The sequence below is a fragment of the Wyeomyia smithii genome, chromosome 2, assembly GCF_029784165.1.
Source record: "Wyeomyia smithii strain HCP4-BCI-WySm-NY-G18 chromosome 2, ASM2978416v1, whole genome shotgun sequence".
Taxonomy (NCBI): Eukaryota; Metazoa; Arthropoda; class Insecta; order Diptera; family Culicidae; genus Wyeomyia; species Wyeomyia smithii.
The window spans coordinates 84,185,232-84,206,837 of record NC_073695.1 but is presented as its reverse complement, the minus strand read 5'-3'; the positions used below and the strand labels follow the sequence as shown (position 1 = coordinate 84,206,837).

General features: G+C 38.1%; 2 protein-coding genes across 2 annotated transcripts in view; one reads left to right on the top strand and one right to left on the bottom strand.

Annotated features, from left to right (window-relative positions):
* Positions 1 to 6,379, top strand: part of LOC129721993 (protein cueball) — a 30,128-nt gene extending 23,749 nt beyond the window's left edge. Inside the window, exons 2-4 of the mRNA XM_055675147.1 lie at positions 3,168 to 4,692; positions 4,836 to 5,106; positions 5,171 to 6,379. Coding sequence (XP_055531122.1) covers positions 3,168 to 4,692; positions 4,836 to 5,106; positions 5,171 to 5,308 — 1,934 coding nt within the window. The 3' untranslated portion in view covers positions 5,309 to 6,379. The remainder of the gene's footprint in view (positions 1 to 3,167; positions 4,693 to 4,835; positions 5,107 to 5,170) is intronic.
* Positions 6,380 to 14,037: 7,658 nt separating this feature from the next.
* Positions 14,038 to 15,574, bottom strand: LOC129723703 (tubulin polymerization-promoting protein homolog). Its single transcript, XM_055678073.1, has 4 exons — positions 15,428 to 15,574; positions 15,040 to 15,355; positions 14,750 to 14,935; positions 14,038 to 14,689 (listed from the first exon to the last, which is right to left on the bottom strand). Exons 1-4 carry the CDS (start codon positions 15,451 to 15,453, stop codon positions 14,507 to 14,509), a joined length of 711 nt encoding a protein of 236 aa, XP_055534048.1. The 5' UTR covers positions 15,454 to 15,574; the 3' UTR covers positions 14,038 to 14,506.
* Positions 15,575 to 21,606: the final 6,032 nt, after the last annotated feature.

Below are 21,606 nucleotides of genomic sequence, written 5' to 3'. Positions count from 1 at the left end.
TTGCGTGTGCGGTTGACCTGCTTACAAGAGTTTCATTTGACGGATACTCTGTCAAATTGGGCGCGTTTATTCGCCAGAGAAACTACCACTCTTCGCACTCTCAGCAGCGGATGGTAGTATGCACATTAAATGTAAACTTACAGAAACTAAGCATGGTTATTCCTGTACAGCAGCAGGTCCCAACTGCAGATCAATGTTCATCCAGGAACTGCCCGTGAAGGCCTTGGTTTAAATTCGTTCTAGAATGCCTCTATGGAACGGATTTTCAACCTTCCGCAAATTAAGACCAAGACATAAAACAAATTAAACGTGCAGATAGATATGAGACTAACGAATACAGTCTCGTATTACCAAACTTGTTTGGACTTTAAAGGACTGCAGAGCTCTTTGTACTTAGCAAAAGTAATTTCGGAGCCATGAAGGTTGACCACCACTGCTGCACAGAGTGTTGTTAGATTATATGGCCGGTGTTAGATCATTCAGTGAATTTTTCATCATTTCGAGAAAAACGAGTTTGAAATTAACTACTTTGCTAATTCCGAAGTTTTCAATATTTCCACACAATTTTGAATTCACAAAGGAATAAACTTCAAATTCACTCTTCTCGGCATGATAACAGCATCACTTGGTCTAATCTGATGCAACATCCACATGTCCTTCTAACGAATGAACAAAAATCTCAAAAACTTGCTCAGCAGTTTGAGAGTGTTCATAACTCCAATTTGAACGTAGTAAGTCCTATTGAAAATGAAGTAAACCAAAAGTATGTTCAGATCACCACCCAAGAATACCTTTCCGAAGAGGTATTGGAGACAAACTTGAATGAGGTGCGAACCATTCTCAAAAAAATTCAAAAACATGAAAGCACCAGGTGATGATGGGATTTTCTATATCCTCATCAAAAGACTTCCCGAAAACTCTTTAAATTTCTTGGTAAAAATTTTTAACAGATGCTTTGCCCTAGCACATTTTCCTACGAAATGGAAAAATGCCAAAGTCACTCCAATTTTAAAACCCGAAAAGAATCCAGCTGAGGCATCAAGTTATCGATCTATTAGTTTACTTTCCTCTATTAGCAAACTTTTTGAAAGAATAATTCTTAATAGAATGTTAACACATATTAATGAGAACTCAATTTTTGCAAATGAGCAGTTTGGTTTTCGCCATGGGCATTCCACTACTCATCAGTTACTTAAAGTAACAAATATGATTCGAACGAATAAATCTGAAGGCTATTCGACTGGAGCTGCTCTTCTAGATATAGAAAAGGCATTCGACAGTGTTTGACATAAAGGTTTAATAGCTAAAATGTCAAATTTCAGTTTTCCGCTTTACCTCACAAAAATGATACAAAGTTATTTAACTGACCGCACTCTCCAGGTTAACTATCTAAATGGTAAATCTAATAGATTGCCTGTTAGAGCTGGTGTGCCTCAGGGGAGTATCTTGGGCCCAATCTTATATAACATTTTTACTTCTGATCTTCCTGATTTACCACCAGGTTGTGAGAAATCTCTGTTTTGTGACGATACAAGCATTTCCGCAAAAGGAAAAAGCCTTCGTGTTATATGCAGTCGGCTTCAAAAAAGTTTAGATATATTTTCTTCATACTTACAAAAATGGAAGATTTCCCCTAATGCTTCAAAAACACAGTTAATTATTTTTCCTCATAAGCCAAGAGTTTCATTTCTCAAACCCACCCATAACCACGTTATTAAGATGAACGGTGTGGTCTTAAATTGGTCTGATCAAGTTAAATACTTAGGGCTAATCTATGATAAGAATCTTACTTTCAAGGAGCACATTGAAAATATCCAGTCAAAGTGCAATAAGTATATCAAATGTTTATATCCTCTTATCAACAGGAATTCTAGACTTTGTCTCAAGAATAAACTGTTAATTTACAAACAAATATTTAGACCAGCAATGTTATATGCAGTTCCCATCTGGACAAGTTGTTGTGCAACCAGGAAGAAGACACTTCAAAAGATTCAGAATAAACTTTTGAAAATGATTTTGAAGCGTCCTCCCTGGTTTAGCACGAACGAGCTACATAGGCTCACTAATGTAGAAATATTAGAAAATATGTCAAGCCAAATTATCAACAAATTCCGACAAAAATCGTTGCAATCCTCAATTGCAACGATTAGCTCACTTTATAGTCAGTAAAATAGTTTTAATTTATTTTTAAAGTTTATTGTAAGTTTCGTTTTATTCCTTTTATTCCTTTTTTTCTCTTGACAAGTAGGTTTAATAATTTTCCTACAATTACATTATCTTAACTGCGAAAGCTAATAACATTCAATAATACTAAAAAGCGTACAAATATAAATAATAGTGTTGAAATGTCACCATTTGTGGCAGAACACACAATACTCATTCTGAATAGATATTTTAGTACATAAATAAATCATTACAAACTCATATAAAAAAAATCCACATGTCCGCTTTGCCGGCCAATAAGCAAATGAGAAATTCAATTCGATGGCATGCGCTTTTATAAGTGACATATTTGCTACCACCCGCTTTCTGCTGCTCCAGAAATAACAGTCCGTTTTGCCGGACAATGAACAAATGAGAAGTTCAATTCGATGGCATGCGCTTTTATAAGCGACCAGTATTTGCCACTACCGGCTTTCAGCTGCTCCTGAAAAAACCATCCGCTTTGCCGGCCAATAAACAAATGAGAAATTTAATTCGATGGCATGCGCTATTATAAGCGACTAATATTTGCCATCACCCGCTTTCTGCTGCTCAAGAAAGAACCGTCCGCTTTTTTCGATAATCCGGATAATCAGGTCCGAGCTGAGCTGTGTTACTGTATTTTGGCCTTTGTTTCCCAATACTTATAGAGTATATAGATTTATTTTTTTAGAGAGCATAATTTTAAGTGGAGTTTGTTATCATTATTTGATCGTTTCTGTTTATGCGTCTTTTTTATATAATTTAAATTGCCTGTCTGCTAATATTATAAAACGAATAATTTATTTCAGCTACTAAAAATAGCAATTTCGACACACGTATCTAACAAATCGCAAGAAACTTTACGGTAGGATTAATAGAAAAATGAATTGGAATTTTTGTATATCTCAACTAACTATTCACGAAACGCACTAGTCTCTTGTGCATACCCATTTTAATTGGATTTCGTGTTCTTTTCTTTGCAGAAGCAATGATTACGACCGACAGCGGAATTTTCTTCTTCGACAAAAACTGGACTCAAATTTCTTCCGGGGGACACCAGTTCCAGCATATTTCCGCGTTCGCTTACGACGAAGTAAAGAACGTGATATACTTCAGTGATCTTAAGGATCCCAACTTTCGCCTGTTTGCAATGGATGCTGATCCACTCGAAGAGTATCACAAGGTCGTCAAATTACTGCCAAAGATGGACGAAACCGCGTACATTACGGGTTTGACCTTTGACCATCTAGAGCGTAAGCTTTACTGGACTGAGCGAGGAACGCGTTCGGTTTATTCGGTAGACGTTGATAAAGTGAAAACGACAAGTGCAAATGAGAGTCAAGCCCTAATCAAGTTAGTTGCGAAGGTTGAGGATGACCACGAACTTGCTTCATTGATAGTTGATGAGTGTCGGAGGCATCTTTACTGGACTAATAGCTTTCTAAAAACATCTAGCATTGATCAGTCAACAATGAATGGCTCGCGGCTTAAATCCTACCAACAGGATGTGTACCAGCCGAAGGGTATCTCCATTGATCACTACAAAAATCGCATTTACTGGGTGGAGAAGAAATATGGTCGAGTATTCAGCATTGAAAGTGCTGATTTAGATATGGAAAACCCGCAAACATTCTTAAAAGGGTACGATAAAGTGCCAACGCATGTCTCGTTAGATAGTCAGTTTTTATACTGGGTTGATCAGGAAGACAATGAAGTGCATGAAACGTCCAAAACTAATCCCGCACAGACTAGGGTTATTTATAAGGGAAATCGTCCATCGGCCATTATAATAAGATCAAGTTTGCTGTTGGAATTCCACAAAAACAATCCTCGATGCAAGGACGTGATTTCCAAAATCGTTGAAAATGTAAGACGCGAATCGGTTGGTGAAGCGTTGCTAACCGAAAAGCCAATTGAGCCAAAACCGGAGAAAATCGTTTGTTTAAATAATGGCATTTTGAATCAAAACACCAATAGTTGCATATGTCTGTCGGAGTACCATGGTAACTATTGTGAAATTCCTATATGTAACAACTTCTGCGTTCACGGTAAATGTATCGTCGGAGTGGACAGTCGACCAGTGTGCGAATGCAACACGGAATTCGAAGGAGAACGGTGTGACCGCAATAAATGCGACGGATACTGCCTAAACAATGGCCGCTGCTCGCTCAGTACGTCAGGCGAAACATCCTGTGTCTGTTCGGAAAATTTCAGTGGCACCCGGTGTGAAACGGCAATCTGCACCCCAGACTACTGCTACAATGGTGAATGCCTGGTGGAAGGCGAGCAGCCGAAGTGCAAATGTAGCGTTGGTTACAGAGGGGAACGTTGTGAGGAGTACACATGCAACAATTATTGTCTCAATGACGGTAAATGCGTGCTCAATAACGAAACCATGCTAGTGGAGTGCCGCTGCAGCGCGGAGTACACGGGAAAGCGTTGCGAGATCCCGAAGCGATTTTGTTCGCTCGATACCGGAAACTCGGAGCTACAACCGTACTGTGAAGGGTAGGTTTATTTTATATTTTTTGCGTAATTAGATAATGAATTGGTTGACGTGCGAACAGACCGAAATAAATCAACTAAATTTTTAAATTGACTTAATAACATAAGTTTATATGGAAAGATAAATCATAATCCCTTTCTTCCAGTATCGTCAGCTCTGGTATCCTTGCCGAACCTCAGGTTACGTACTGTAAAAACTCCTTCAACCGCACCGTCGTGTACACGTCGTTGGCTTTTGCGGTTTCCCTGATCATTCTGGCGGTTATTCTTTGCATCGTGCGGAGGTTCATAGAGCAAGGAAGGCCACGCATTACCAAGCGTTTCAAGGTGACTAACCATACACAGATGACGTCGCGACCAGCAACTCAGTGTGAGATTACGATTGAGAACTGCTGCAATATGAATGTGTGCGAAACGGTATGAGTGATAGCAAAGTTCCGATAACGATTTGCATAACTTTTGAATGTTTGTTTCTTTTTAGCCTTGTTTCGACACCAAACTGCTGACCAAAGCATCTTCGAAGGCGGACGACAAACAGTACTTGTTGGATGATATCGAAAGCCTAGCAGGTTCCTGTCGAAAGCTACCCAGCTGCGGTAACGAAAAGACTTTGCCATGATCATGCGAGATAGAGACTGCTAGTAAGGATGTTTTCCTTATGATGAGGATGGTGTTCTTTTCTATAGCGGCAGCTGTAAAAGTGCGATTAAATAGGTTTAGCTATGGCGGAAAATATTGCCCCAAAACTGAAATCTCTCCAGACGTTACCGATATACAATTTAGATAGCTGTGAACTAATTTATGTGATTAGTTGATAGGGTAAAACAGAAGGAAACAGGCACTGTTAATGCAATAGTAGTGTGAATGAGGTCCATTCGATATATTTTGGCCATGCTGATAATAGCTTTTGTGGGATTTTTAAGCAGTACTTATTTTAATATTTTTGTTACTCGCGGTATATCCTATACCTAAAATGAAAACAGGCGTAGAAAGTAAACAGCTCCTTATTTCAGGGTGGTACTAGTGACTTATTATGAGATGTACTTTTCTGAATCAAAACTTAAGAAAAAAAGTGACTCACATTTTTGAAACACGTATTTTAATGGTACGCCGCAATATTTGTAATAAAAAATTGTTTAGGCTTGAAGTTTACAAAATGAGTACTTTCCCAAACTGCTATTTTCGAATGTAATTGCTGGAAATGGTAGCTATAAACTTTCGATAACCATAAGAGCGTAGCAAATGCGGTAAAGTGATCCAAATCGTTTGCGTCAATTTTTCACTGTTCCTTATTTATTTATCAATTAACTTTTCTAATGCGACGCTTACTGATTGCAACGGAAATATTTTGAGGAACTCGAAAATGTCTGTTACATTGTTATTCACTTCAGCAACGCACAATTGTTACGCTTTTACGGGTTTCAATTTTTACCACCATGCCAGAAGCATAGAATAGCCACCAGCAAACGATTTGATAGTTGTATATGATCGGGCTGTTGGTTTTATATATTTTTTCTATTATCGTTACGTACAAAAGTGACCGGTGACCGAATAAACCCAAATGCGCGCGCGCAACCTCAACAAGCCATTGATCAAATGTATCTGTCATAGTCTATGAACCACAGTCACACTCGAAATGTTGCAAACTGCAACTCGCAATAATTTTCTCTTACTGCAGCAGCTAAAATAAACCAGAAGATGTTCATATGCTCAAAACATCTAAACCGCCAAATAAACCATACAAATGTTAACATTAATATTAATTGCTTCGAAGCTTCTCTTTGTTGCACTTCGCCACACAGATTGCTATAGTTAACGTTAGGTTCAGTTGCTCGATAGTTCCTTTTAGTTCAATAATGGTTTGGTATTAGTTTCTAGTTTAGTAAAATCGGACAGACATGAGGAATAACTTTAAAAAATATCAAATTGATATTATCTTGCTGATAAAAAGAGGAAATAGCGTGAAACCGGGGTCAGTAGAGGTCTAATATTACGCTTCTTTAGATAGCTTTCGATGTAGATGTGGATTAACTCGTTTGTTATTTTTGTTTTTATAACTGCAACATAGACGACGTCCAACATTATCATTATCGACCTGTATATTATATTTCCACACTACAATGTTCGCCTAATCCAAGTTTGAAAACCATGAATATGTGGTTATGGATTATACTTAATTTTGCAACTATTTTGGAACAAATTAACTTATATTTAAAAGTTGAGCAACCCGAATACTTAAGCATGACGGAATGTTATTCATGCAAAGGCCATGTGATGGTGAGGACGGTCATAGCTTCTAGCAAAACGTACACGAATTGCTTCAAGCACAAGCTTAATTTAGCTAAGTTAGGTTCCAGGCAATAACTACTTCTTTGTTTTGTTGATTCGTTCCAGTCTACAAAATATGAATGAATGGGGACTTAATGATATAAGGTTGATTCCGAACAAATATAGAAATTTTACAATGAAAATCGTCAAGACTTATATAAAATATCCACATTAGAAATGTGATATTTGTATAAATTTTTAATAGCGTAATTCATTTGATGAATTTAATTGTAAATAATATAGTAGTAAACAATAAAAAAGAAATTAGTTATGTACGGTGTACATGAGTAGTCTATAAATAACTTTTTTCTTCTCAACCTAATTCCTGAATTTTCGTTTTCGATCATGTTCATTGAGTTTGAAGAAATGTAAACTGACAAAGGGCGGTAAAAATTTGTATATTAAGAATTAAATAATTTCAACAAGCCTTTTAAAGACACCATCGCAAAACGGTCACGTACCTAGAAGCATATGCAGATATCTTGGCTTCGGGTGCACGACTATAATAGATGACGAGTGGTTCGGTAAGCGACTATGCTCAAATCAGGCCTATGAAAAGACGCCGTCTTTTCATGACCCAAAATTACATGTAATACTATGGAACCACGGTGGGTTCGAAACAACCCAACCCAAACATACAACCCACTCCCAGTGCAAAACCATAGGCGCGTCTAAGGCCTGGTACAAATATAACTTGAATACAAATTCCAATTTCATAATTTTTCCCAAAAGGGAAAGTAACCACAAATCTGAATATGGGTTCTGGCTTCAGAACGTTGCTTCTATGAAACCATATTTCTCAGGGCTCATCATCTCTAGATAGATGACATCTAAATCATCCATGCGTTCAGTTTCTGGCCCGGTCCGGTTAGATGCCGTCAACTATTTGAGAAACCAACTGTCATGAAACCTGCAACCGCGACCAATCTTGCCTGGCGCTACTGAATGGCTACTTCCATCGTTCGGTTATTTTGTTGCTGTTGGGCCCAGTCAGAAAACTTGGTTCTGTAGTAGAGGCCCTCCAGTCTGCTTTTTCAGACGTATGTTGCCCTTTCTCTTTTTGATGGCCGTAAATATCGTCAGCGGAGATATGAACGCACAAGTCGGGCGAGAGGAGTTCTTTCGTCCCGTTTTGGGTAGAGAAAGCCTTTACTCTACCACCAACGACAACGGTTTGAGATTAGAGCACTTCACCGCGGCTAGGGGAATGATGATTTGTAGTACCCATTTGGTACGTCAGAACTATCGGAAGTACACCCGGATCACTATCTCGTGGTAGGTAAGATTCGCGCCCGGCTGTCCAATGTATTTCAATCGATAGTGGCGAGGAACATACTCGGGAAGTTGATAGACGGATCGGTGAACCAGCTGCAGTGGACCTGAACGATCCATGATGCGGTCAGCGAACAAGTTAGTGGCAGTTAATCGTTCAACGTATCAGATGCGGAAGAAAACAGGCTTCAGCGCACCGTAAGGAACGTGAGCACTACGATCGCGTCCTCGCGGTGGTGGAGGATTGCTTCACCAGACACGACACGAGAAGATTCTATAGAACGATTAACGGAATCAGGCACCGGACCGTGCCTGTACCTGCCATGTGTAATGACCGAGAGGGAAAACTGATTACCGATAATTCGGAGGTGGTCAGGTGTTGAAAGCAACATTTTGAAGTGGTGTTGAACGGTGAGGAAGGTAGGAGAATCGTCGAGGGGAACAGGATAGAAATTGGGGAGGACGGACAAACTGTGGACCCACTAACGTTGGACGAGGTGAAGCATAAAGCCGTTGGGAAGACCGAACTTTTCAAAGTTGGGAGCGAGCGGCTATGTAGTGCAATTAACCAGATTATCCTAAGGGTATAGTCTGAGGAACAACTACCTACGGACTGGTTGGAAGAACTCATATGCCCTATCTACAAGAAGGGACATAGACTCGACTGTAGTAATTATCGAGGCATAACTCTCCTCAATTCCGCTTATAAAATTCTCTCCTGCATCCTGTTCCAGCGACTGAGGCCGTTGCAGGATGCCTTTGTTGTATAACCAATGTGGTTTTCGGGCGGGGCAATCTACAACGGATCAGATGTTTATCTTGAGACAAATCCTCGACAAGTTCCGAGAACGCAACTTGCAGACACATCATCTATTTGTAGACCTTAAGGCGGTGTAGGATACAGTTAAACGCAACGAGCTGTGGCAAATTATGCTTGAACATGGTTTTCCAACAACACTAATTAAACTGTCACGTGCGACGCTTGACGGTTTCACATCAAGCGTCAGGACAGCGGGCAAATTTTCAGGAGCGTTTGTGATGGTAAATGGTCTGAAGCAAGGTGACGGGCTCTCGAACTTGCTGTTCAACATAGCTTTAGAGGAGCGGCACCATACTTCAGACACCAGTCTCATATGCTTTTGGGCTCCGCGGACGACATTAATATAATAGGTGTGGACAGTAGAGCTGTTAAGGAGGCCTTTACGGCTCTCAAAGGGAACAAAGTACATGCTGGCTGCTAAAGAGCGAGCTATAGACTGTTCCGAAAATTATAAATACATCTTCTTTCTTGAATAAAACAAAAAATACAGGATTTTTCGGGTCATTTTATTCTGAAATATAGATAATAAGTGTTTTCTTTCCAGTTTCAATTCAAGTAGGGATTATTTTTCGTAGGATACGCGAGTTCTCTAACTTTTCTCTTAACACTACTCATAAGCTTTTGCACAGTGTGTTCTCCGACAATTTTTACCACTTTAGGTCAATCTTTTTTAAATGTTTCAACATTGTCCGCTTGTTTGACATATTTCCTCAGCTTTGTCTTGGTCAAAGCCCAAAAAGTTTCAATAGGGCGAATTTCAGGGCAGTTTGGAGGACTCATCTCCTTTGGGACACATGTGACATTATTTGTTTTATACCACCCTAGTGCATCCTTAGAGTAATGGCAGGAAGTAAGATCGGGCCAAAAGATTGGAGGATTGTTATGCTGCTTAACCATGGGTAACAACCTTTTCTGCAAACACTCTTTCACGTAAATTTTACCATTCATTGTGTCATTCGTAATGAATGGACGATATTTTCCCACATTCACAAATGGCCTGCCAAACCATTAACTTCTTGCCGAATTTTTCGGTGTAAATGGCTTTCACTGGTCCAGGGACATCCTTTCCCTTCGGTGATGTATAAAATTGCGATGCTGGCAGAGTCTTATAGTCCAGTTTTATGTAGGTTTCGTCACCTATGATAACACACCTCATTTTTTTGGTCAGAAGTTTGTCATAAAGCTTTCGAGCTCTCGGTTTCACAGATTCAGCTTGTTTTGGATTTCGTTTTGGCTGCTTCTGCTTCCGACGGGTCTGCAGACCCATTCTTCCCTCGGCACGCATTCTTTACTTGTACACTAGCAACACTACTAGCCACACTTCTAGGCTGATCCGTACTTGCCAGAAAGACTCGTTGTATGTGTTCCCGGGCTCCAAAAAGGTTGTAAGCGAATCGTCTCGAATTATTGAGGTATAGCTGCATTGAGTGATACTCCCTAGCTGTTTAAGCTGATAGTTCATCGTTTGCTGACTCAGAACCATGTACAATATGTAACACCGGATCCGCACGGTGTTATGCCAAAAAGTTTAACAACGGCCGTTAAAATCGTCGTCAACAATTCCTCATCTTTTCCCGCTTGGTTCGATGTTCCCCATGGAAGTAATCTTGGGCCATTTCTATTTCTGCCGATGACCTAAAGTTGTAAACTGTACGTGGGAGTTGCGTAGCCAAGACCACCCGGCTTTAACAAGCGGGTAATCAAAGGTTGGAGTCTTAGTAGAATCACGACCATTCGATGTCAAAGGAAATTAAAATGGATTTATTCTCAAGCCCCTCGCCTACCCTTGCTTTTCGTTGAACTCTACATTATAGACTTCCTCTTGATCATATTTTTATTCTAAAACTGACCAGAGAAACACACACAATTGAAACTGTTTACAAGTATCGACTTTCGTTACTCTTAAATTGCCTAAAACAACCAGTTAGATCTGTGCTTTTTCCAATTTTGGTCGTTCCTGCTCTACTTTGCCTGTCATCTGAGACCAGAAGTTTGACTCTTTTTCCGAAAGGGCTTCGTTATATGTAAAAACATAAAAGTGGTGACGACGATAATCGTCAATAGTATCCAGAACAGCGATGCCAACCTTTTTTTATAAAAAGCTTAAAGAATTCAAAATAAAAAACTGGAGAAAACTGGATATATAAATTTGAAGCTTTTACATAAATTTATTTGATTTTCGGTTCAAAAATGCTGCACCGTATTATTGCATGGAACCAAAAAGGCTGAAAGAAAATTGTTTACACATGGAGATTATAGTCACTGGAGTACTTGAGATTGAGTTCATTTCGAATGAAATCCTACAACCGAGGCGCATGAATGCACAAAATACTGAAAAGACCATACATGTAATGGGAATGAGTTCAAAAAATGTGGTGATGAACAGAAAACTGGATAAAACTGGAACAATTTTCAAAAAACTGGAATATTCAAAATTCAGCTGTTTCGCTGACGATCTTCAAAAAAACTGGAGATATCCAGGAAAAACTGGAGGTTTGGCAACGCTGATCCAGAACCACATCGATTGACCCCGAGGACCGGCTGGTTAGCATACCGGCATATGCAGATTTAGGGAAATAATTTGACCAAAGACGTAAAGAAAATAAAACTATACAATAGACGTTACAAAATACCCTCTTGCCTAGTAAGCATTCGGTGAGTCGTTTTTTCTTTTCCTTTTATAACCTTTTCGGCTAATTGTGATTTTTTCTTCAGATTATACACATTGTGCTTTACCCATTATAACTATTACATATAATATAATTCACATATCAGTGCGAAAAGAAGATTATTATTGCCTTCAGTGAACTTTCTGTTTTTTGTATATTTTTTTGGATTTATATTTTAAGTTTCAAAACCATTTCCCAATTTTCTACAATAATAGAACCTTTAAGAAATGGTACTTCCTTCTCACATTAGGTAGAGAGGCTGGATTTTTTTTTTCATAACAAATAAAATTTCTGATAACGAGCGTGAAGCACATTTTGTAACGCTTAGTGGACCATATATCTACTCTGAGTTAAAGGTTTTGTTTCCTACAATCAATCTAATGGATATTCCATTCCCTACAGCATCCGAAATATACCAAAGAATTTCTCTTGATCAGCGTAGTCAAAAGGTAAATGATGACAAAACTCCTGAGTCAACTGAAAAAAATGATTCAAACATACAAAGTTTAACGCCAGGGCCGGTATCCATAAACCGGTTGGTCCATCCTTGGGTAGACTGTTTTCCACAAATAACAAATTAAGACAGCAAGAATCTCAGAGCAAATTATTTAAAAAGGCTTGGGCTTAAACCAAATTAGTAAAAGTTGCTACTTTTGGAAATCAAAATCGTTCCCAGAAAAGGTGTTGAAATTCGACAATCTTCATATCAGGTTGTAGGTAAAAGCAGTATTATCCAAATAGAGTAAACGATAAAAGAGCTTGTGTTTCGAAACAGAGTGGAATATGTACACAAACCTGGCAAAGAAAAAGACGGTAATTCGTATAAAATGGCTAGTGTCACATGTTATATGATAAGTATAACATGTCACATGTAAGATGTCACGTGTAACATTACATGTAACAGAACATGTTACATATTACATAATATTTCACATGTTACATATTTCGTGTTACATTACGTGTAACATGTACAAAACAAGTGACATGTTACTTATCACATGTAATATGCTACATGTTACGTATTGCATGATAGTATTACACCCGTTTATGTACATAGACCACTCTGTTCCGAAACCGAATGGCCATTCGGTTTCGGACGAAATTTCAACGTGGTATTAATCAGCTTTAAAGTTCGACTTTTCGAAATTTCCTTAATTTCTCAACTTCAGCTTCTTGAGTAGATGCGGTTCATGCAAAAAACTCATTTTCGCAAAAAGAGGTCTTTAGACCACTCTGTTCCGCAACGGCTCATATGTCATCGTGATAAACATCAAAAATGGAGAAAAATAAAAACAAACTATAACTTATAATCATTGCAAAAATGTTCAATTCTTGTTGAGTACTTTATGGTTTTTCAGCAATGTCCATGATATAAACTGTTAATCACCATCAGCAGCAACATTGCAGTTTTTCTTTGATTGCACACGAATAGAAACCGTATACCGCTGCAATGATAGATGGTGAGAGTCCAGCGGTTCCCTGCTTTACCTGTACTTTACTGTTGCCTCTACCAGCATGTTTTCTATCAAGACATCAGTTCCTATTAGACTCTAACAGCAGATTAGCAAGTTGTTTTTGAAGAGGGTTGTTGTTTCAAGCTTTTCGAAAAACCTTCACCTTCGAGACATCAAATGAATCTAAGTTTATGGAAGCAAATATTAATTTTGCTATTGGGATGGGGAGATTTTGTTAATTTTTTTATTGATTCTAATATGGAGAATGTCCCAGTAGCTGGTTTATATCCATACATGTCGTCTGTGCTAGGTATGCTCGCACGTGATTGGTTCATTGTTAATTTGTTCGCGTAATTTGGAGCACTAATGGCGTATTGTACTCTTTACTGCGAAAGAAAGCAATTTTTTATTAAAAAGGTTTGAGAGGTACACTCAATTTCAATAATGTAACAAAAGTTTGTAGCGATCAGCACCAACTGTGCCAAGGTCTTCTCAATCTTCCGCACCTACATGTTTGAAATATTTAAAAGCTACACGGAAACCATTGAGGAACTTCCTATGCAAACACGGCATGTATTGCAGAATTTGAACATAGATGTATGTTCGAATAATTATGATGAACAGGGGACATATCTAGGGGACAGCTACAAAATAGATAAGTTCCTGTTTCTTAGTCACAACGACGATGGTGATGTTTTTCATGTGTTGAAGGTTGTGGTTAGCGATTAAGATTAGGTTAACGTCATTTTAATTAAACCAAATATGTTGGGAACTGAATGTGATCCAAAAAATTGATGCTCGTATGTTGTTTGGTTGGGAAATATCATGTAGAGGAAAAATACGAATAAATTTGTGTTCTCGTTTGTTGGGGTTCTTAATCTATTTTTATTTAGTTTGTAATCATTCACAATGAACTGTATATACTCTTACTCTCTGGATAGAAAAATGTCTTGGGTGCAAAAATTTTAGAGATGTTCAAAATGCAAGTTCACAAGGATACTAAGCACGTAAATTTTTGCCTATTGCATATGTAACGACTAGACTCATCTCCGCGAAAAAATACTCAATATGAAACAATATTAGCTATATGTGTAACAACCTTTAGAAAGTAGGTATAATAAACAAAGCAAACTCAACGTTTTATTCGTCGAAACTTAAGCTTAAAACAATGCAGCATGATTGCTAAATATCTTGAAGACAATATACGATTTTGATTCAGTTTTGCTTTGCACAATATCATTCAAAGTAGGGAAGATTTTGAGGTGGCAGATACCCTAATGTGTCTTATCATAGGTGTTTTTGTGGCCATAACCAGGAACATATCCGGAATTATCCGACATATCCTTGCGTCCCGCAATCCCCTTGCCCTTGCCACTTTCGTCGAAACGCTGCTTGTGCGATCCAGTGTATCGAGATGTGTCAGTTAGCCTGGCCACTGTTTCGGCAGCTTTCCCGGGCTACGGAAAAAGAAATGAATTGATGATCAATGGGAATAAATTAAGGATTACACCACGTACAGTAGCATTATGAACACCTGGCGCTCCGCAATTCGCCATTTTACTTTTAATTTCTTCCAGCTCCACCTTTTTGGTCTTCGCTAGATCTTCCAGGAATTTATTGTAGTCTTCGAATGTAAGTTTCATCGATTTTAGCTTCTTGAAGTGGATACCGGTATCGGTTGTGGAAATCTTCTTATCTATAACCTGTTAATTATACAGGGAATATTTTTTTTAATGATCAGTTGATCTATTGTTTAATCGAGTTGAGCGGTTCGTTTTTCGTCACCATCAAACAACTCGCAGCTCACCTTTGCTTGCTTCATCCACTTGTCGCTTTGGGACAGGGTCAAATGTTTGCCATCCGATTTGGTATCCCCAAACTTCGAGAACGCCTTGAATTGTTCTTTAAACGCGGCTGTCGAAACGGGGGCGGCAGCACTGGCAGTTCCATTATCTTCCTTTTTAGAAGCAGTATTGTTATCGACTGATTTCGATACCGCACCTTTCGCGTCACCAGCTGGGACTGCCTTACCGGTGTCTTCCAATGCCATTTGTGCTACTTCTACCGTGGCCTTGTCGACCGCATCGGAACCGTTCTGCTGCTTATCGGACATGATAATTGACCTGCAAAGATATGGGAATAGGGTTTATATTAGTTGTATCCCGTGATGGAGTGTAAATGTTTACAACACAAACCGATGGATAGCCACATGAGAATACATCTTGACTTAAAACAAAACTGTGCGAATGTTTTTATTTCGTCATAGCTCTTAAATGGAGGAACTGAAGCTTAGCGAGCTTGTAAAACTGCTCACGTAAATGAACGTGACGAGATTTGAAAGTTAGGCGTCTAAGTTGAAGAGTCAATGCTGTGGAAGTATCATGATCTCATATGACCAAGCAGACCACTGTGTTTGCTTTATAATTTACCACACTGGAACGCTAATTGGCGTCATATCGCTGCTCGGCTGTTTATGTATTGCTGAAAAATACTGCTGATAAAAGCATGGCAAGATAGGGGAGAAGCTTGACCTCCGGGTTTGTTTCTTCATATTTTTTAGGTTGAGAAATTTCTAAATAAAAAATGGACAACTTTTCAAATTTATGTTCAATTTACCTATTTTATCGAATAAATTATGGATGTTAGACATATTGGTACATTCAAAAAATTTTCTAGGGGAGCCATGGGCAAGACGATTTTACCTTATTTTACGAGAAAAAAAATTTTTTTTTTTCTGAAAAAAAAGTTCTATCCCTACGAAGAATACGTACTTACGGAAGGTAAAAAACCGAATTATGCATCCTGCAGTGGTGTAACGTAAACGCATCTGACTGGAAATTAGAATTTGTGGGTCCGTGTCCCACCTGCTGGACTATATTTTTCGAAATTTTGAATATCCTAAAGGGTGTCCCACATAAAATTGCATCACGAAAAAAATACTGTAGAAGATTACCTAGTTAGTTGACCGATTCTTTTCAAACTTCTAGACAATAAAATATAACCCATTAGTAAGCTTTTGGCATATTTATTTGATTCAACTTTAATTCCAAAACCGTACGCTCAGGTTTTGTACGATATCTGGCTGCAGCTTTTTCTGTACGGAAACCCACTTTTTCTTCATGTTTTCTTCAGATTTGACCTCCTTGGGATATTTTCGTAGCGCCTGCTTTCCAGTATTTTTTGGTAGGCCTTAGCATCGGTGCGTTGGGGTGGTTCACGTCCAGGAAGAAAGGTGACCCCGTTGGCTTAGTAGCACTCCAAAACAAAATTCGAAACGTAGGTTCCTCGTATTGCTTGGACAGAGGAAGCAGACGCTTCTGTAGACGTTGCTTGAAATAGATCTACCCGTTTACAGTCTCGGTTATCACGAACGGCGCACTCCACTTGCCACTTGAGCGAATCGTTTGCCGAACCAGGTATTTCTTGGTAAACTTTGAAAGTTTCTGCTTCCTTATTGTCTCCGGAACATCAAGCTTATGGTGGGCAGTGAAGAACAGTAGCCTTGGAAGCTGCCGGAAGTCCGTCTTCACGTAAGTCTCATCATCCATCAGCATATGGGAATACAGTTTCCGGGCCCGCGACTCTCCCACCGTATTTTGCCGTTCGTCACAATTTGGAGCCTTTATGCACATATGCAGTCCCTCCCGGTCCTTGGCTCTCTGAACGAAAGACTTGGACAGATTCAATTTTTTGGGCACATCCCATACTGAAGCATTGGGATTCCGCGTAAACGCTTTTACAACACGCTTGTAATCCTGATCAGGGTTGTTAGTACGATAGATTATCATCGATAATCGTCATCGCCGATACCGGTAACGTCTGCTATCGTTATTGACAATGACGATAGCGTCTTCAAACATGAACGTTATCGGTGATGACGATATCCACCAGACGTTATCACCTTACTAACGTCTTTTGCTATGGTAAAGCAAGTGCACGGGTGGCTGAATTTCGGTTGCTAAAACTGGCTTGAAATCAACAAAATAAACGCACCGAGCGTTGCTATTTGCTGTTGGAAAAAAACAGCCCATCGAAGTGAAAATGCTCGGGTGGCATCGAGTTCATAAGTTTGGCAATGTAATAGCAACGAGCCGATCCGTTGCTATTGGACCAAATGCTGTTTTGTTTGTGTTGCTATCCAAGACAGCAGCTAAAGTGAAATCAAATGGTGAGTTCGATTATCAGACGTTATTGATTCGATACCGTCTAATAGCTATCGTCCTTGGTAATGACGCTAAAGTCTGAAGACGTTAACGTCATCGTCGATAACGATAACAGACAGTATCGTCATCGACGTTTACGATAGGTTATCGCTAAAACAAGACGCGACAGCTGGTCACCGTTACATGCAACCAATTTGAACCGGCTGCTGATTGGCTGAATCCGATAACGCAATCGTCACGTAGAAAATACAACGAGGTTACTTTTCACTGTAAAGCAGTGATGCTGGAGAGTCATAATTTAACTATTATAATTGTTCATAAATAATGATGCAAAAGTATGCAAGGTACATGATATTATCGAGTAATGTATTTCACTGTTATAACTTTAAAAATGCATTGATTAATCGTTTTTTACTATTTCGGTTGAAGTCCAAGAAACTTAGGAAGAAAAAATTTGATAGTAGAAGTATGCTTTATTGAACATAAAATAATAAATAAAAATTGAGTATTATTCGTATTTATCTTGCAGTTTTAATTTGTTTTATTTTCATTGACCTGCAGAAGTTGTTAAAAATAATCATTCTGGCATCAACGGTATGGAACGTTCCAAAAAATTTCGACGGGGATGACGGCCGTTACTAAAAGAAAAATAAGAAGCCAGCTGTCTCGTCTTGTCTTAGGGTTATCGTTTAACAACCTTGATCCTGATCACTAACAGAACATCCATTAATCACACGATTCACCGTTGACTGCACGATTCCGAATTGTTTTCCCATGTCCCGCTGAGAGCGTTGACGATTTTCCAGGTGCTAGCGAAAAATCAATTCGTGGTGTTACTTTTCGGGTAATGAAATTTTTACAATTTTTGGAAAACTGATAGTGATGAAAATACAGTGTAAACAATACACTCCAACTACTTTAACCCAAATTTTCAGACAAAATACCCAATGGGTAATACAGCGTTTTCCGTGATGCAATTTAATGTGGAGCACTCTTTATTTCTCCAGTGATTTCATTTTGCTTTATTATAGTAGCTTAAGTATTAATGATAAATAATAAGTTTGTGTGGAGAATCACAAATGGTGACTTCTTTGTCGTGTCCAACGTACAGAAAGGACATCGTAGTATTAAGCAATTGTTTTTTTTTTAATTTTCCACAACATTGCTGAAAGAAGCTATCTGGTATATTGAAAATTAGAAAAAATATTTCAGTGCGTCTTGAACTGTCCTACAGGTCAGACGTTTTTTCGGTTGCTTGTGGACTGGTCTTTGACTGCCTATAGCTTCAAAGTTTGTGTTTTGTCAGTGTGTCTTTTAAAGACTACCTGAAAGTTATTTCCCATCAGTCTTTCTCAAGACTACCTACTTTTGAATTTAACATTTGTTTTAACTTTTTTCGTATCACCTGAAATGGCTGGACGGAAAAAGAAACCTCGCATCGCTGCGGGGAGGAAAAGAGAGGCATCTCTTTCTGACACTTCGAGTGTCTGTAGTGACAATCCTTTTGATATTTTGCCTGAGCAAGAAGCTGGTGAAATGGAAGTTGTTAATAATGAAACTATACAAAATATAAAATCTTTAAAAAAGGAGAAAGTTCCACCTCTTGTGGTAACTATTTCTTCTGAATTTAATATATTCAAAAAGGAACTTTCAACGTTTGTTTCTGACGTTAAAGTTACCTATCAAATTGGCCGTAGAGGTGAATGCCGCTTATTAGCCGACTCAGTAAAGGGTCGTGATCGTCTTGTCCAGTATTTAACTGACAAGATGTACAAATTTTTTACATATGACACCAAGAACGCCAAGCCGTTCAAGGTTGTCTTGAAAGGTCTCACCAACGATCAAACCGTTGATGAGATCAAACTTACTTTAACAGAATTACTTGGCATAGCCCCTACCCAAGTAATTCTAATGAAACAAAAATCACGAGGCGAAAACAGTCAGAGAACTGGAATTTCCCTTGTTAATTATTTAATTCATTTTAACCGCAATGAGGTTACCAACTTAAAATTTTTTGAAAAAGCACATGCTTTGTATAATGTGCGTGTAAAGTGGGAAATTTATAGGAAGTATGGCGGAGGTGAAAAGCATATCACCCAATGCCGTACTTGCCAACGCTATGGCCATGGTTCCAAATTCTGTAACATGGACCAAAAATGTCTTAATTGTGGAGACTCTTCTCACAAAAAGGACACATGTCCTGTGAAAGAGAGTAAAAATTTTCGCTGTGCGAATTGTAACGGCAACCATATGTCAAATTTTTATCAATGCCCAGTCCGTTTAGCAATTGTTAAGGCAAGGCAAGGTAAACAAAATTCAATTTCTCAATTAAAACCAACTTCAAAACAAAATTCTCCAAGCGTACCAGTGACGCATAGTTTACCTACTCCTTTGCATACCCGTTTAACTTATGCACAGGTTACAGGTAGTTCGAACATTATACCGCCTAGTGTTGGTAGTTCGAAAATGACCGTTAATATGGGTAAGCAAAACACGCTAGAAAATAATTGTACACCTATCACTCCAGCTAATATTGCTACCGAAAATATTTTTTCTAATGTCAACTGCCTGGGGCCTATTACGGCAGGTAAACTTTCTTTTTTGCAACAGGCAATGTTCGATCTTATGAACGCCATGTTGCAGGGAAAATCAATGTTTGATGCCATTCAAATAGGCACAAATTTTACTATTAAAATTGTTTCTAATTTCAAATTTAGCAATGATTTTAAATAAAACAATTAAAATATTTAATTGGAATGCTCGCTCATTAAAGGCCAATGAGAATGAGCTTTTTAATTTTTTAACAGTAAATAATGTGCATATTGCAATTATTACTGAAACATTTTTAAAACCTAACATAAAATTAAAATATGATCCCAATTACGTGGTTCATAGATATGATAGGATTCAGGGTTCCGGCGGTGGAGTTGCAATTGTTATTCATCGCCGAATCAAACATCGTGCTCTTCCCCATCTTGAGACGAAAGTTATTGAAACTTTGGGAATTGAAGTTCAAACTGAACTTGGGATTTTATTTATTGCCGCAGCATATTTACCATTTCAATGCACACGCGAGCTCAAAAATTATTTTAAAGGTGATTTACAAAAACTCACCAGAAATCGTTCGAAATTTTTCATAATCGGCGATTTTAACGCTAAACATCGTTCATGGAATAATTCTCAAAGTAATTCCAATGGAAAAATTTTATTCAATGATTGTTCTTCAGGATACTATTCTATTTTGTCTCCGAATAGTCCTACATGCTTTTCTTCTGTAAGAAACCCTTCAACAATTGATTTGGTGCTAACAGATCAAAGTCATGTGTGTAGTGATTTGATCACACATGCTGACTTTGATTCTGACCATCTTCCAATAACTTTTTCTTTATCACATGAATCAGTTTTAAACCCTATGAGCTCTGTTTTTAATTATAACAAGGCTAATTGGGAAAGATACAAAACTCATATTGAGAGAAATTTCAATAATGAGCTTGATTTGCAAAACGAAGTGAATATTGATTCCGCTTTGGAAGCATTGAAATGTGCAATTGTTGATGCCAGGAATCATTCTGTTCCAAAGGCTCAAGTGAAATTTGATTCATCAATAATTGACGAAAATCTTCAACTTCTAATTCGTTTGAAAAATGTCCGCAGACGTCAATATCAACGTTCTCGTGACCCTGTTTTTAAAACTATTTATAAAGATTTACAGAAAGAGATTAAACATAGATTTACTCTTCTGAGAAATCAAAATTTTGAGACTAAAGTTGAAAAATTGAAACCATATTCAAAACCATTTTGGAAGCTGTCGAAGATTCTTAAGAAACCTTCAAAGCCTATTCCAGTTTTAAAAGATGGTGAACGTTTTCTTGTATCCAATGAACAAAAGGCTCAAAGACTTGCTCAGCAGTTTGAGAGTGTTCATAACTCAAATTTGAATTTTGTGAGTCCAATTGAAAATGAAGTCACACGTCAATTTGATTTAATTTCTTCCCAGAATTTTTTACCTGCAGAAATAATTGAAACTAACTTGAATGAGATTAAATCAATTATTAAAAATTTCAAAAATATGAAAGCACCTGGTGACGATGGAATCTTTAATATACTAATCAAACATCTCCCTGAGAGCACAATGGAATTTTTAGTGAAAATTTTCAATTGCTGCTTCAAAATTGCATATTTTCCCAAATTATGGAAAAATGCAAAAATTA